This window comes from Penaeus japonicus, unplaced genomic scaffold, assembly GCF_977035675.1.
Source record: "Penaeus japonicus unplaced genomic scaffold, GWHDUDI00000001_assembly GWHDUDI00000009, whole genome shotgun sequence".
Taxonomy (NCBI): Eukaryota; Metazoa; Arthropoda; class Malacostraca; order Decapoda; family Penaeidae; genus Penaeus; species Penaeus japonicus.
The window spans coordinates 40920663-40934229 of NW_028234411.1; the positions used below are offsets into that span (position 1 = coordinate 40920663).

Consider the following 13567-nt stretch of genomic DNA (forward strand, 5'->3'; position numbering starts at 1 on the left):
CATCTTGTCCTCTTTATTTCTTCTCCTTCCTTATCCTTGTCCGCCTTTTCATTCATTTCTTTTTAATTTCTTCTTTGTATTATCTATAAAATGTGTATTTTGGTTCAACCCAAATGCATTTTTAGAGGAACTAAGTTTATTATTTTATAAATGGAATTTACAATATACAAAGATATATGAGATATAAAAGATAATTGAAGCTAGTGACTAGAGGTGTAGGTTTGCATCCTAATACAGCTGGGACAGCCAACTTCTGAAAAAGTGGTTTTATTAACAGTTGGTTATTTATATATGCTCAGCTGATAAAACAAACCATTTGTGCCACAAACTCTTTTGGGATCCCCTCTTTCTGAGGAAGATATGTTGTCAAAATATGTTGGAATTGCCAACAAGTAACAAAATGATGATTTTTGAAAGGTTGGTAACCCTGACTGATTACTAGAGTACTATTGCCTAAACTAGCCAGTAGAATGTGCATTTGGTGTTCTAGTCAAGTGATGGCATGTGATCAGCTGATCACAGCAAGCTATGAATGCTTCCATTTGAAATAACTGACAATAACTGAAGTTTCAATCTTCTAAATGTGTGACTGAATTTCTGTTTATTGACTTTGGTAACTGCACCCTGATCAAACAAATGAGAGTATTTACTTGTAACATACATATGATGGGAATCTAATTACTACACCATGACTGAACTATTGTAAATACTGAACTCATATTTGTGATTACTATCTCTTGTGATCTGATACAGAAAAGCACTATACAATCCCTTTTATCTACTCTTTTACAATTTGCACAAAAATTCAGCTGTATTTTTGAAATCTGCAGATCTGAATATAGATTGTAATACTTGAAAACCGTATAAACATTTTCTGGCTGCCTGTGGAATATTTGTGCATAAAATTAATATGACTAATTAGGCTTTCCTAATTGCACAAAAAAATCAGATGGTGCATCACATAACATTTACAGTCAAATATATATCCCTGAACTGCTGTGGATATTCTAATACTATCAGTTATAACCACGAGGCATCCATGAATTTAAATATCAATTATGTAGAAGGGTTGCAAAGGGCATTGTAGGCAGGTGCATGGATATTTCCCAAAATATGGGAAGCTTATGTATGGTTTCAAGTTAATCTCATTTGCATGTCTTCTAAAATTGAATTATTATATTTCATTCCCAGCTTACACAACCACAAGAACTCTCCACCGTGGCCTCGATGCAGACAGTGATGTTGATGATGGGAGTGAGTCTACAGTTCCAATTCGAGCAACACCATTGACATCAAGAGGTGGAACTCCCCTTGGCAGATCATCTACCCCACTCTGTGGATTAAGAAATAGATCAACACTCACTGCTGAAAACACCAGAGGAGGCTACACTTTGGCAAAGGGAGCAATTGCTGAAGACATTGAGGAAGAAGATGAGAAACCCAAAAGTAGTTGTTTTGATTTTTTTCATCTTCTTTTTTTTATTATGTATAAGTGATTATTACTTGAGCATTCCTTGATCACTGCTTCATCACATTTTTATGGTCTTGCAGGAAATATATGGTTACTATTTTTGTGTTATAAAGAAAGAATTTAAGTAATGGATTGATATAGAGTTAATTGTGGGCATACACATATGCACACAAAGGTTTAAAATTAACTAATGATATGTATATATTCTACAGATACTATTGTGGCATGGAGTCAGAAGAGCTGGGAGAAGGTGGTGCGAATCACCATGATAATGACTACATCGGTGATCGCCATGGCCACAAGAGCCGTAACGGCCACTACCTCAAATAAAGCAAACGAGGATTCCCAGTCAGAGAAGGCCTCTCAGTCATCATTCATATCCAGCATTAACACAACCAGAAGGAGGATTGTAACCACAACGACCGAGTACTGGGAATCTACAAAGGAACGCTTGAGGAAGAACCCCATTCTTATCTGGATCCCGTTGCTCTTCTTGCTCCTTTTACTGGCTCTTGTGGGTGAGTTGCCATTCCATCTTGTTTCTCTGTCCAGAGTGTAATGCTGCATGCCATTTGATGTCAACCCTTTGTTAATTTTATTTGTAAGTGAGGCCACTTTATTAAATGATGATGAAGTGAAAAAAATTACTCTGAATGTATTTCAGAAAATTTCCAAAACTATTTTTATGAAAATAGTATAAACTTGTGAGTATTAGCCCATTGATGACCGATTTGCTTCTTTCAACTTTTTTATTCTTAAATTATTATTGTTTTAATGTTTTTATTTTTCTTATGATAATTATTATTTTTATTATTATTATCATCATTATTAGTATTAGTATTACTATTACTATTATCTTTATTATTATTCTAATTGATTATTATTACTTTTATTATTATTATCATTATCATTATTGTTTTTTTTTTTAATGTTGTCACATGATGATTGATATTAGGATAAACGTTATTATAATTTTAAGTGTTAGTAATAGTTAATTTTTTGAATGATAATGGTAATAAGATGATAATGATAATAATAATGATAATAGTAATAATATTGATAATTATGATAATGATAATGATTATAATAGTAATAATATTGATAATTATAATAATGATACTAATTATAATAGTAATGAAAATTAAAACCTGCTTAAAAAAATCAAAATTTCAAGTTTGTGGAGTGAATTATGTTAAACAAAATATTGAAAATCACAGTGTATAATTTCTACTTTGATACAAACGAGTCATACTCAGATATCTAAGCAGTAAAGAGTATATATAGAGAAAAATAGATATGTGCAAAATTTTGCAATTTAGAGCTACAATTTTTATTTTTTTTATTGTATTAGTCCTATGGTACAGGTATTTGGTTGTTTGTTTTTATTTGTTTAGTTTTTTTTTTTCATTTTTATTCAGAGGAGTGAACAGTTTGCATTGAATTGATAAAGGCAAATATTTAATCAGTGATAATCAAAAATTGAAAATGAGTACTAATTAATTTATAGACGAATGTTAGAGAACAAGTATAAGCTGAGAGAACTGATGGGTATAAAACCACTTCGTAAATTACAGCTTCTATTATCCTGGTTTTGGTATCGCCCAAGAAGTTGTAATTTAGTGAATTAAGTTTTTCTCTCCATTTTGTGAGCAGCATTTTTTTGCTGTTTAGTAAATATTTAGCAGATTTCTTTCTCTCAATTAAATGTACAGGTGTCATGGTTAATTACTAGCATCAAATCAATGGTTAATAGCTGCAGAGTTTATACTTTGGAATACGAGGATAGTAATATCTTTATATAGGGTTTGGCTATCCTACTCATTATTTATTTATTTTATTTTTACTGTCGGTAGATTTATTTGATTGTTCTTATTTTCTGTAGTGTTGAGCCACTGGTATATCCATTATATTTTTTGGTTGCATTTAATATCATACTCTATTTACGAATGAAACTACAGGTGACTCCACCCACTTTGATTTGTTTGTTTGGTTACCCTGCTCCTGAGAAGTAATTCTGAGGTAACTGCAATCACAGAACTGTCAGCTGAGAAGGCTGAGTTCAAAGTTCAACATGAGCTTCATAGATATCATAGTTGATAATGAAATACCATGCATTTACTCCAAAGTATCATAATGGACCCATGGTGGCAAGTCCTTTAGAATGTTTTCAAAGGTGAAATCAGGATTCACTTCCATTTTGCTTCATAGTTTGTTTAAGCCTACAATTCTCTTGCTTTTGTTATTTATTGATATTTATGTTTGTCAATTTTTTTATAAAGAAACATCAGCTTTTCATTAACTTTCTAAGATGGGCTGCATCTCAAGGTGTTTGTCCTGGGCTGGGGATCTTAAGATCTTGTGTTTTCCATTATTTTCTAGACTTATGGTATGATATATGAGTCCATATATGATATATAAGTAAATTGATACTAATTAGCATTTGATATGATGTGATAGATACAAAACTGAAGGAATACCTATCTTGTATTTTAAACAAGAAAATGTAGAGGGAAAGTGATCCAAGCTTAAGAAAAATGTCGGTAGCAGAAGAGTTGATATTTCTTGTTATAGTCTTTCAGCAAAAAATTGTAGGATGACAATCATACAAAGCCAAGGTTGATATACCCAAAGGGAATGTTTGTTTGCAGTATGCTTTCTTCTGTCACTGCACAATTTTTTTTGTAATTCCTCATTTCTTGTAGCTGTCAATGGGTAGGTAACACATCGTATGTGAATTGCCAACCAAGTCAAGCAAAATGGGTGGAGCCACCTGTAGTTGAATAGTAAATGTTGAATATAGAGTATAGTAAAGGTTGAATACACAGGAATTAGTGTTGCACGAAGTAGATTTGACTGCAGGTATAAACTGATTGATACATTATATTGTGATGAATTTGTTTATTGCTTCCTATCTGTTAGAATGTTTCTGACATTTTTATCTCAAATCTGTTCAGAATATTCAGTAAAAGAACAAGGATAATATCTGAGCTTCAAGTTCATTTTCTGTTTTGTATGGCTTGCTAATTTATGTTTAAAGGGATGATATTCTTGAGAATAAGCTGTTGTAGCTTTTGGGATGTCATAAAATTCTGTCTTATCCAGACAATCAGACTATCCTTTTTGTTTGCTTTGCTTGTTATGTTTATTATTTATACTACTTTTCATTCTTTTTGGGATGATTTATAGTAAAATGCTAAACATTTTCTTTAAAATTGTTTGTTATGATTTTGTGTTGTTTGTACATCTAAATGTAATACATTAAACAAAATCTACATATTAGTATCATCTCATTGACACTAGGACTTACAGGCAGATGTAGATATCATGCTTGATTTTTTTATATTCACCTTTTGGGAATGTTATTTGTGCCGACTTGTTGTTTTCAGGTTGCAACATACCAAGCTCTCCAACCAACAGTACTCTGTCCACTAATAATACTCTTAATAATTCTCTGTTTACTTGAGTATTTCCTTTCCTCTGATAAAATGAAAATTGTCTTGGAAGCTCTTTTATTTAATCTTGTCTCTTTTCATTCCTCTGAGATAGTACTATGGGTCTCATCAATTCCTTAACTTACATAAGTATTGGTTTATAATTAAGTGCTAGTTGGCATTAATAAAATAAGTGCTGGCTGTAGTGCACTCAAAATATGATGTGTAATGATTAGCATGTGGTAGTTTGCAATTATAGTTGAAGTATTTCCAATAAAGTTTTATAACTGCATGTGCCATGTTAATCAGACTGCATGATAGCAGTATGTATGAGATTTGTTACTAATATTTATGTAGAGGGTCTTTCTGCTAAGTTAAGAATTCTTTGCCTGTCAGTTAAAGTATAGTTACTGCTTGTAAAGCATTCCCTGATAACATGAGCCAAGAAAGCAGTTAAATTTGTTGCCTGATACTTAAAAGACTTCAAGCTACAGATGCCATATATAAATATTTATATTCTCACTTAGGCATAAACACAATATTATGTTCATATATCATATTTCAGTGAATAATTTTCTATTTCTTTTTCCAATATAGTTTAAAAGGTTAAAGAAAAAAATCATTTGTGGTAATACAATGATGGGAACAAAAAAAAGGACAGTTAATGTAAATTCATGTTATCAGAAGAATGACCAGCTAATTATAATTTTCTCTACTAACAGCTTACTGGTGGCTGTTGCAGTCCCGTGCCAAGACAGGTGATGCTACTGATCCCAAAGAAACTGATGGAACCTCATTCCTGACACTTCTTGTGACCTCTGTCTATGATCTGACCCATTTGTCAGTCTCTGGCATCTCTTGGGGCCTTGGCCTTGCTTGGCAGTCCCTTGTAGAATTGTGTGAATGGATTGGAACAGCATTTGTTGCAGGTTTTTCTGCTGCTTGGGTATCAGTTTTGGGCATGTTCACATGGCTTGGGTCTGTGATATATGCCTGCCTCGCTTATGCACTAGACGGGCTCTATATCGTGTTAGGGTTCCTGCAGTATATAGGCCTAGCCATCCTAAGTTTCTTTACTTCTGGTTTTTCTTATCTCTCTGCCCTTTTTCTTCCTGTCAATGATACCAATAACAATATGGATGAAACCCAAACCACCACTGAAGATGTCCAGTCATGGAGCATCATTGGCTGGGTATCGAGCATCATCTCCAAGGAAAATCTGTCTCACTTGTATGGAAGTGCTTCTGAAATAACCCAGACCTCTGGAAATTGGTTGTGGAATAGCTGGCTGTGGCTTATTGTAACCCTTGGAGAAGCCCTTACTTCTGCTGCATCTTATGCCCAGTGGCTTCTCTACAGCCTCATTTCTCTTGTTGTCTACCTTCTAACGGGACTGTGGAATCTTCTGGCATACTTATTTCTTGGTCTGATTGGCCTTGTTACATCTGCTGCTGCATCAGTCTCATATGCTGCTGTTACAACATCTTCAGCTGTCACCAATGGTGCCAAACTGGTGAGGAATTACATGCCCTTGTTTTCTTTTGTTGATACTTGTAAAATATGATGTTGGGCTAATTCTGTATTATGTTGTAGGCCCTATGCAGTGAATGTTTATTTAAGATTTATCACAACTCTCATTTATTACACAAGACTTCTCTTGCTCTCATTTCAGCTTGTCCTACCTTTTTACCAATCTTCTGAATCAACAAGAGAAACAGATATTAAAACTGTCATCACAACGCCGAAAGTGGAACAGAATGTCAATTTGAACAATCCATCAGTCGTGGAAATCGTAGACCGAGTTTTGGGAAGCAATGAGTTGAAAACCCTCATTGCAGCTGTTGCATCAGAGAGTTCTACTAAGGGACAGTTGACAATGGATGATGTATCAAATCTTGTAAAGTGAGTATTGTAGGTATGATTTTAGTACAATGTGATATGATATATTTTTAAAATTTATGATGACTGTCCTTTTCCATTGTTATTGCATAAGTAAATTAAAATTGGCTTTATTTTTCCTAAAAGATCTGTTGTTGAAGGAGAACTCAACACATTCAAAGAGGAAGCTTCTGCCTTGCGAGATGAGGTTGGCTCAAAAATTTCATTAACAGAGGACACCAACAACTACATCTTGTCTCTACAGGCACATCAAGAACACCTTATCAAGCAGTTGGATGAGGTAGGTTCCTTCATTTCTTGAACATTTTTATAATTTATTCTTGTTCTGGCAGATATCAAACCTGAAATTGTCATTTATTAAGATATGCTGCTTTTAAGTTATTATATACTAATCCTGCTTTCTAAAGAAGACTACCAGTATGACAGGAAAAATATTAAGGTGTAAGATTTTAATTTGTCATATCAACACTCTAGTTAGGTACAAGACTAATCAAGATGGAGGGATCTAATGAAGAGAATCAGAAACTATCTGCAGAGCAGCGTCAAGAGTATGAAGATCAGTTGACTGGTCTCAAGAAGGAGATTGACCTGCTCGGCACCCATCTCAACAAATTACAGGTGAAAAACATATATGTTTATATATGTAGTCCTTGGAATAAAAGCAAGCTAATAAGGAGCATGGTTTTACAAAGCTGAGGATCAGCTATAAGGTTATTATTATCAAATATTAAGAAATGAATGTACTGATGTAGATTACAGCCTACTTAAGAATTTTCTTTTTTTTTCTTCTTCCCCATATAACAGACGGATCACACTAACCTTGCTACAGAAGTAAAGAGCTGTTGCAAAAACAGTAGTCTTACACTAGCTGACGTAGAGAGGCATGTCACCACTCTATTAGGGGACATCCTAGGCCTTCCAGCACCCTCTCAAGATGAAGCAGCAGAAGACGAAGTAAATACCTGGAGTGCCGGAGAGATGGGTGCTTGGCTGAAGAGCTATTTTGTAGCCAAGGATGAGCTGGAAACAAGACTCAGTTTACTAACAGCTTCAATGCAAATGAAACCAGTGGAAGGTATGTTTTATAACTGAAAAACTACTTTTTCTTTATTGATGAAGGGATTGGATCATCCATTAGGCTCTTTGTTTTATTTTATTTTTTTTACAGGTAGATGGTTCCACAAGTGCTCAGTCACCAATGAGTCCATTACTAGGCCTAACTAAACTTACCTGTTTATACCTTTCCTTGATGTTTTAAGAAAAAGAGTTTTATTGTTACTGATGCATTTATCATTATTGCTATTATTGCTATTATTACACTGGTAATAATGTTAATTATAGTAATATAAACAAAACTATTTTCTGCAAATATGCAAGGAATGGGGTAAACAGGTGTGGTCAGGCAGGCCTATTAATTGACTCCTTGGTGACTAAGACCCTGTGGAACCATTCATGTGTAGAATATAAAAATACTTTTAGGTGTGTTAGTGAAAATCATTTTCAAAGTTTGGAAGTTAAAAAGATAGAAGAATGGAATAACAAATTAATTGTTTGATGAATAAGAATATTAATAATTACACCCATAATGATAATTATATTTGAAAATAAATTATATTTTGAGCTATATCAAAAAAGTAAATCTTTGGATTTATTTCTGTATCTCAGGATACAAACATTGTTGGGCTTAGTTTTGTATGCACACACTAGACAAAACACAACTTTTTTTTCTTCTATTTGTCTAAAATAATCCATATTTAACAGTAGAGTGAATGTAGCCAAAATAACTGTGTTTCCAAGTATCCCATAAAAGCAATTTTTCCCATCCTGGATGCTCATAGAACTCTGAAGTTTACTCTCCTATTGGGGTTAATGACTTCTATGTCCCCTTACCTTCTTTGGTGTCACCACCACATGTACCCTATGCTGTACCCCATGCATCTAGAAATTTGGTACTGTTATTTTGATCATTTTTTGTTTAACTCCTTCACTACGGGCAGTAGAAAACGCTCCTCACGCCGTATCTGAGCTGCCGGCGTGCGCCAAATTTTAAACATCGCTACTGAATATGACAAGTTTTAAGCCGAAATCTCTACAAGTTTAAAGCCAAAACCTCAACATAATCATCATGTGTTATATATCAAAATATGCATAGTTAACCTCTTCCCCCATATGCATGTGACAAGTTATTTACATGGGTTGGGAGGAAGATGGAAAGAGTGACCTTGGTGGGAGGCCTGACTCAGATGACCAAAGAAAACGATTGAAATAGTATGGTAAACTAATCATAATAAGTTTTATATTTTTACATAATGTTCCTTAAATAAATAATAACATGATTGCAAGCAGGGCCTATCAATGCCTCCCCTGGTATAAGCGAATCCTACTCTTATGTAATAATAATGAAAGTTAAGTAATATATCGTATCATATCCGACCTCTATTCTGAAAGATCTCGTACAGTATCCGGAAGAAAGAAAACTCATTTCCACCAGAACTCAGCCATGACGCAGTATGCGCATCCTCGGGTTTAACGTGAGCGCTGGGAGGACGCAGTATACGCGTCCTCGTGTTGAAGGGGTTAAGTACATTGCCAATGAATCTTGCCCAACATCATATGCCGTTTTAGGAAGATATATTACAAAGGAAATTTAATGAAATTTAAGGGAAGTAAGGAAAGGTGGGTGTGCTTAAAGGATAATTGTAAGGTGTATGGTAACATTTTTTTTACTTGCAGTCACAATCTAATTTGGAAATGATCAAGAAAGTTGGATATGGTTATTTGGCAATTCCTTCTAATTTTGTCAATATATGGATTTCAGGTCACACATTTTATAGAATGAGTGTATAGACATTAAGTTATTTTACAAATATATCATAAGGTTGAACAATGTGGCTGCCATTCTTCTGAGACAATGGACGATAATATTTCTGATTATAAAGATTGAAAGTAATTTAATGAATGCAAGTAAAGACAAATACTGGATGTCTAGGTTGATGGTTTAAAAGAGAGTTATCTATGAGGGAAATGATGAGCAAATGCTTTTTTTTATTTTTTTATTTTTTTATTTTTTTATTTTTATTTTTTTTTTACAGGTGAAACTGATACAGACCGATCTTCAGCAACTCTGATACAGCAGACAGTAGCACAAACTACACAAATGGTAATGGACACTGTTCTAGAAAAATTGCGAGCAGAAATCCACAAGCAGCATTCAGAATTCTCTGGACAAGCACAGCAGCAGGTGGCTGACCAAGTAAATCTCCAGGTGCAGGCAGCAGCTGAAGTCCTTGGAACACAAATTACAGATCAATTACAGCATCGTTTTGAGACCACAAAAGTGCAGATTACAGACCAAGTCAACCTTGTTGTAGATTCAGCAGTTAAGGATTCTGTATCCAAGTCTGTTGCCTCAGTTGTACCTGAAGTTGTGGCAAAAGCAGCACCTGATATGATTGCAGCAGTTGTTCCTGGCATCGTTGAAAAAGCTGTCCCAGCTGTAGTTGACTCTGCTGTAAATGTAGCAATTGCTGAGGCTGTACCAAAGGCTGTAGAGATTTCAGTGTCTAGTGCTGTACCATCTGCTGTTCAAGATGCAGTTTCTGAGGCTGTCCCTGAAGCTGTGGCTAAAGCTGTACCAGAAGCTGTATCAGAAGCTCTACCAGAGGCTGTCAGTGTAGCAGTCAACACAGCTGTTCCTGAGGCAGTGGCAGCTGCAGTTCCTGAAGCCGTTGCCGCTGCTGCACCAGAGGTTGTAGCCTCTCTCCTCCCGTTGGCTGTACAGACTGCAGTAAATGAGACAGTGTCATCAGCGATTCCTGCTGCAGTGGAAATGGTTGTAAATAAGGCAGGTGATCAAGATTCAAAGGTAAGGCCTAAGGCTTACTTTAGAAATGTATATGCAATCAAGGCAAAATTGTGAGGAGGTAGGAGTTAATATATTGTATACATTCCATATATGTGTTTATACATATATGTATATGCACATTATATATATTTTAACAGCTTTTCCTAATGATATTTATTTACAATTGCAGCAGAGAGGTGGAAACATTGCCATTATGGGAACCTCCTCTGGAACAGACAGCAGTGAAGATGGGAAACTCTCTGCCACAGTCAACATTTCTCAGAATCTTAACAATGGTTCAAACTTTTCATTTGTACCATCTGGTAGTGCATTTTCAGCAGGGTTAAATGAGTCTGCTGTAATACAAATAGTCAAAGATGCACTCATGAAGTATGATGCAGACAAGACTGGAATGGTGGATCATGCCTTAGAAACTGCTGGAGGAAATATCATATCAACACGCTGCACAGAGAGTTATCAGGTAAGACATGTCAAGTGTTCGAGTGCACTTCTGTGCATTTATGATTACTTTTTGTCCCTTTTGCATTTTACTTTTATTCATTTTATATTCTCGTTATTTATATCTTTAAATTTCTCATCTGTTTCAGGTACATCAGGCTGAAGTGAGCATTCTAGGATTTCCAGTATACCGCTACTCAACAAATACCCCTCGCACCATCATCCAGCCAGGCCGCATGCCTGGTCAATGCTGGGCATTCAAGGGATCTCAGGGCTATATTGTGATTCAGCTAGCTGGATCTGTCAGACCAACTGGATTTAGCCTGGAACACATACCCAAGTCTCTATCACCCACAGGAGAAATTGATTCTGCCCCTCGTGAGTTTGAGGTGTGGGGTCTGCAGCAAGAGAGTGATGAAGGAGTTTATCTTGGAAGCTTTGAGTATAATCAGAATGGAGACCCACTTCAATACTTCCCCGTTACTGAAGAAAATGCCCAGTATTTCCCAATGATTGAGGTCAAAATTAATAGCAATCATGGGAATTTGCAGTACACCTGCATTTACAGATTTAGGGTTCATGGTTTGAGGTATGTTTGAGTATTGTATTATTGATCTCAAGTGCTATTAACTTAAGATGTGACTGTGGCCTTAGATTCAACAACTCCATTTGCATATCTGGATGAGTCATACTATCCTATTTTGTCAAATACTGCCAATCTCCTGTCCACTGATTTTTATTTTAAATTTTGTATAGATTGATTGACTGAAATTCACCATCCCAAAGCCTTATGTGCTTTTATGAAATTGGATGTATTGTAAAGACATCAGTACCTGTTGTTGCCAGGGTAGTGAATCCCTTGGTGAATATGAAAGTGTGATAGTGTTTTCTCTTTTAATTTCTTTATTGTACAGTAAGACTGGACTGCAAGCTTTATATTCTTGTACATTTCCTCTGAAATGAAATCAAATTGATCTCTTATGTGTATGTTTCATTCTTTCATTTAAGAAATATTAAATTGGTGTGCAAGATGCTAAGTTCATTTTAAGCTACATGATAGTAATACCTACATAAGTAACTCTTGATTTACATAATTTTCCATGATTAAAAATCCCTTTCTCTAATTGATACATTATTTGTAAAAAAGATTGCATCTCAATTTTTTCTTTGATATTAAAACCACTAAAAATAAGCATTTGAAAGTTAATTTAGTTATCTTTTAACTGTACTGTAGAAGAAAAAATCCTATATTTTAAAATTTCAGTACATCTGTTCACTTCCAAAATTTTCAGAAGGATAACTTTTTGTAAGTCAGGATGTTGTATTGTTTAGGATATTTTTGAATGTCTGAAAATAACTTCCTGTTTGTTGATTGTTTGTATATATGTATGAGAGAAAGTGAGACAGAGAGAATTTCCAGTTCAGGTCTGCATTTGCACAATTTACTTGTTGCAAGATGCATTTGAAGCATTTTTTTTTTTTAATCCTATGATAGGAAAACAAAACATTGGTGCTGAACATAGCCTTCCCAGCCCAAAAGTGTATGGTTTATTTTCTGTAGTGGCCTATTACCTGCTACTGGTTGGTCATAAAGTTATCTGTACCTGTAAAAGGTATTGTATTTGTTGCAGAATGGAAGCTCTTATGATTATTCTTCCATGATAAATTAATCCTTAAATTTCATTTAAAAAATCAGTGGAGGCTATGATATGGTTGTCAAGAGTTCACTCTAATGTTGCCAAAGGTTGCTTAAGATTGTGCCATTCACAAATAATGAAGTTTACTCTCTGTGCCTGTTTTATAGGCTTAGATAAACTAGTAATTTGATTAGTCAGATTGAAACATTCAAACAACCCAAAGATGTGTAGGGCCTGACACTGCACATGTATTTTTAACATGAGGTACAAAGAGGAACAATGTTAGTATTTGTATGTAGATGTATGTACTTATTTTGTACAGGTCTTGGACATAAACTTTATAAGAAAAATTTTGTACATTTATGAAAAGACACAAAAACAGGATATATTATATATATGTATGGGAGAATAGCTGTTGGCTCCAGCCTGGTCTGCAAATTTTCATTTTCATGCTTCCAGGGTGTTATTTTTTCTTTATTTTTTCTTTTCTTTTCTCTTAATTTGCTAGTCTTCATTCTTGATCAGCCAGAAGAAACTAATAAAATATTAACACATTTTATACTGTGTTTTGATTATTCCTGTTTTGTTTGTAACTAATGGATCTTAAATATTGCAGTTAGTAATGGTTGAAATTATGGGAAAGGTTTGAAGGTTTATTAATTTAATAGATTATTGCTACTTGCATCAGCTGCATCTGGTTATGCATATGTGCATATTGACATTCAAACACTCTCTACATAACTGTAGCATCAAAACACACCTTTTTCTTTGTTGAGATATAATACTTCATAATCCAATAGTTATCAAATTGGGAGGAAGTGAATGC

The 13567-nt window shown here is 34.6% G+C and overlaps 1 protein-coding gene across 4 annotated transcripts in view; it reads left to right on the forward strand.

The window, feature by feature from the left end:
- Positions 1-13300, forward strand: part of LOC122259442 (uncharacterized) — a 109480-nt gene extending 96180 nt beyond the window's left edge. For all 4 annotated transcript variants that reach the window (XM_043026208.2, XM_043026209.2, XM_086540111.1 and 1 more), the window contains 10 exons: positions 1192-1446; positions 1684-1989; positions 5625-6415; positions 6575-6804; positions 6928-7081; positions 7276-7419; positions 7606-7876; positions 9894-10666; positions 10836-11126; positions 11254-13300. In XM_043026208.2, the coding sequence (XP_042882142.2) occupies positions 1192-1446; positions 1684-1989; positions 5625-6415; positions 6575-6804; positions 6928-7081; positions 7276-7419; positions 7606-7876; positions 9894-10666; positions 10836-11126; positions 11254-11703 (3665 nt within the window). In that variant the 3' untranslated portion in view covers positions 11704-13300. The remainder of the gene's footprint in view (positions 1-1191; positions 1447-1683; positions 1990-5624; positions 6416-6574; positions 6805-6927; positions 7082-7275; positions 7420-7605; positions 7877-9893; positions 10667-10835; positions 11127-11253) is intronic.
- Positions 13301-13567: the final 267 nt, after the last annotated feature.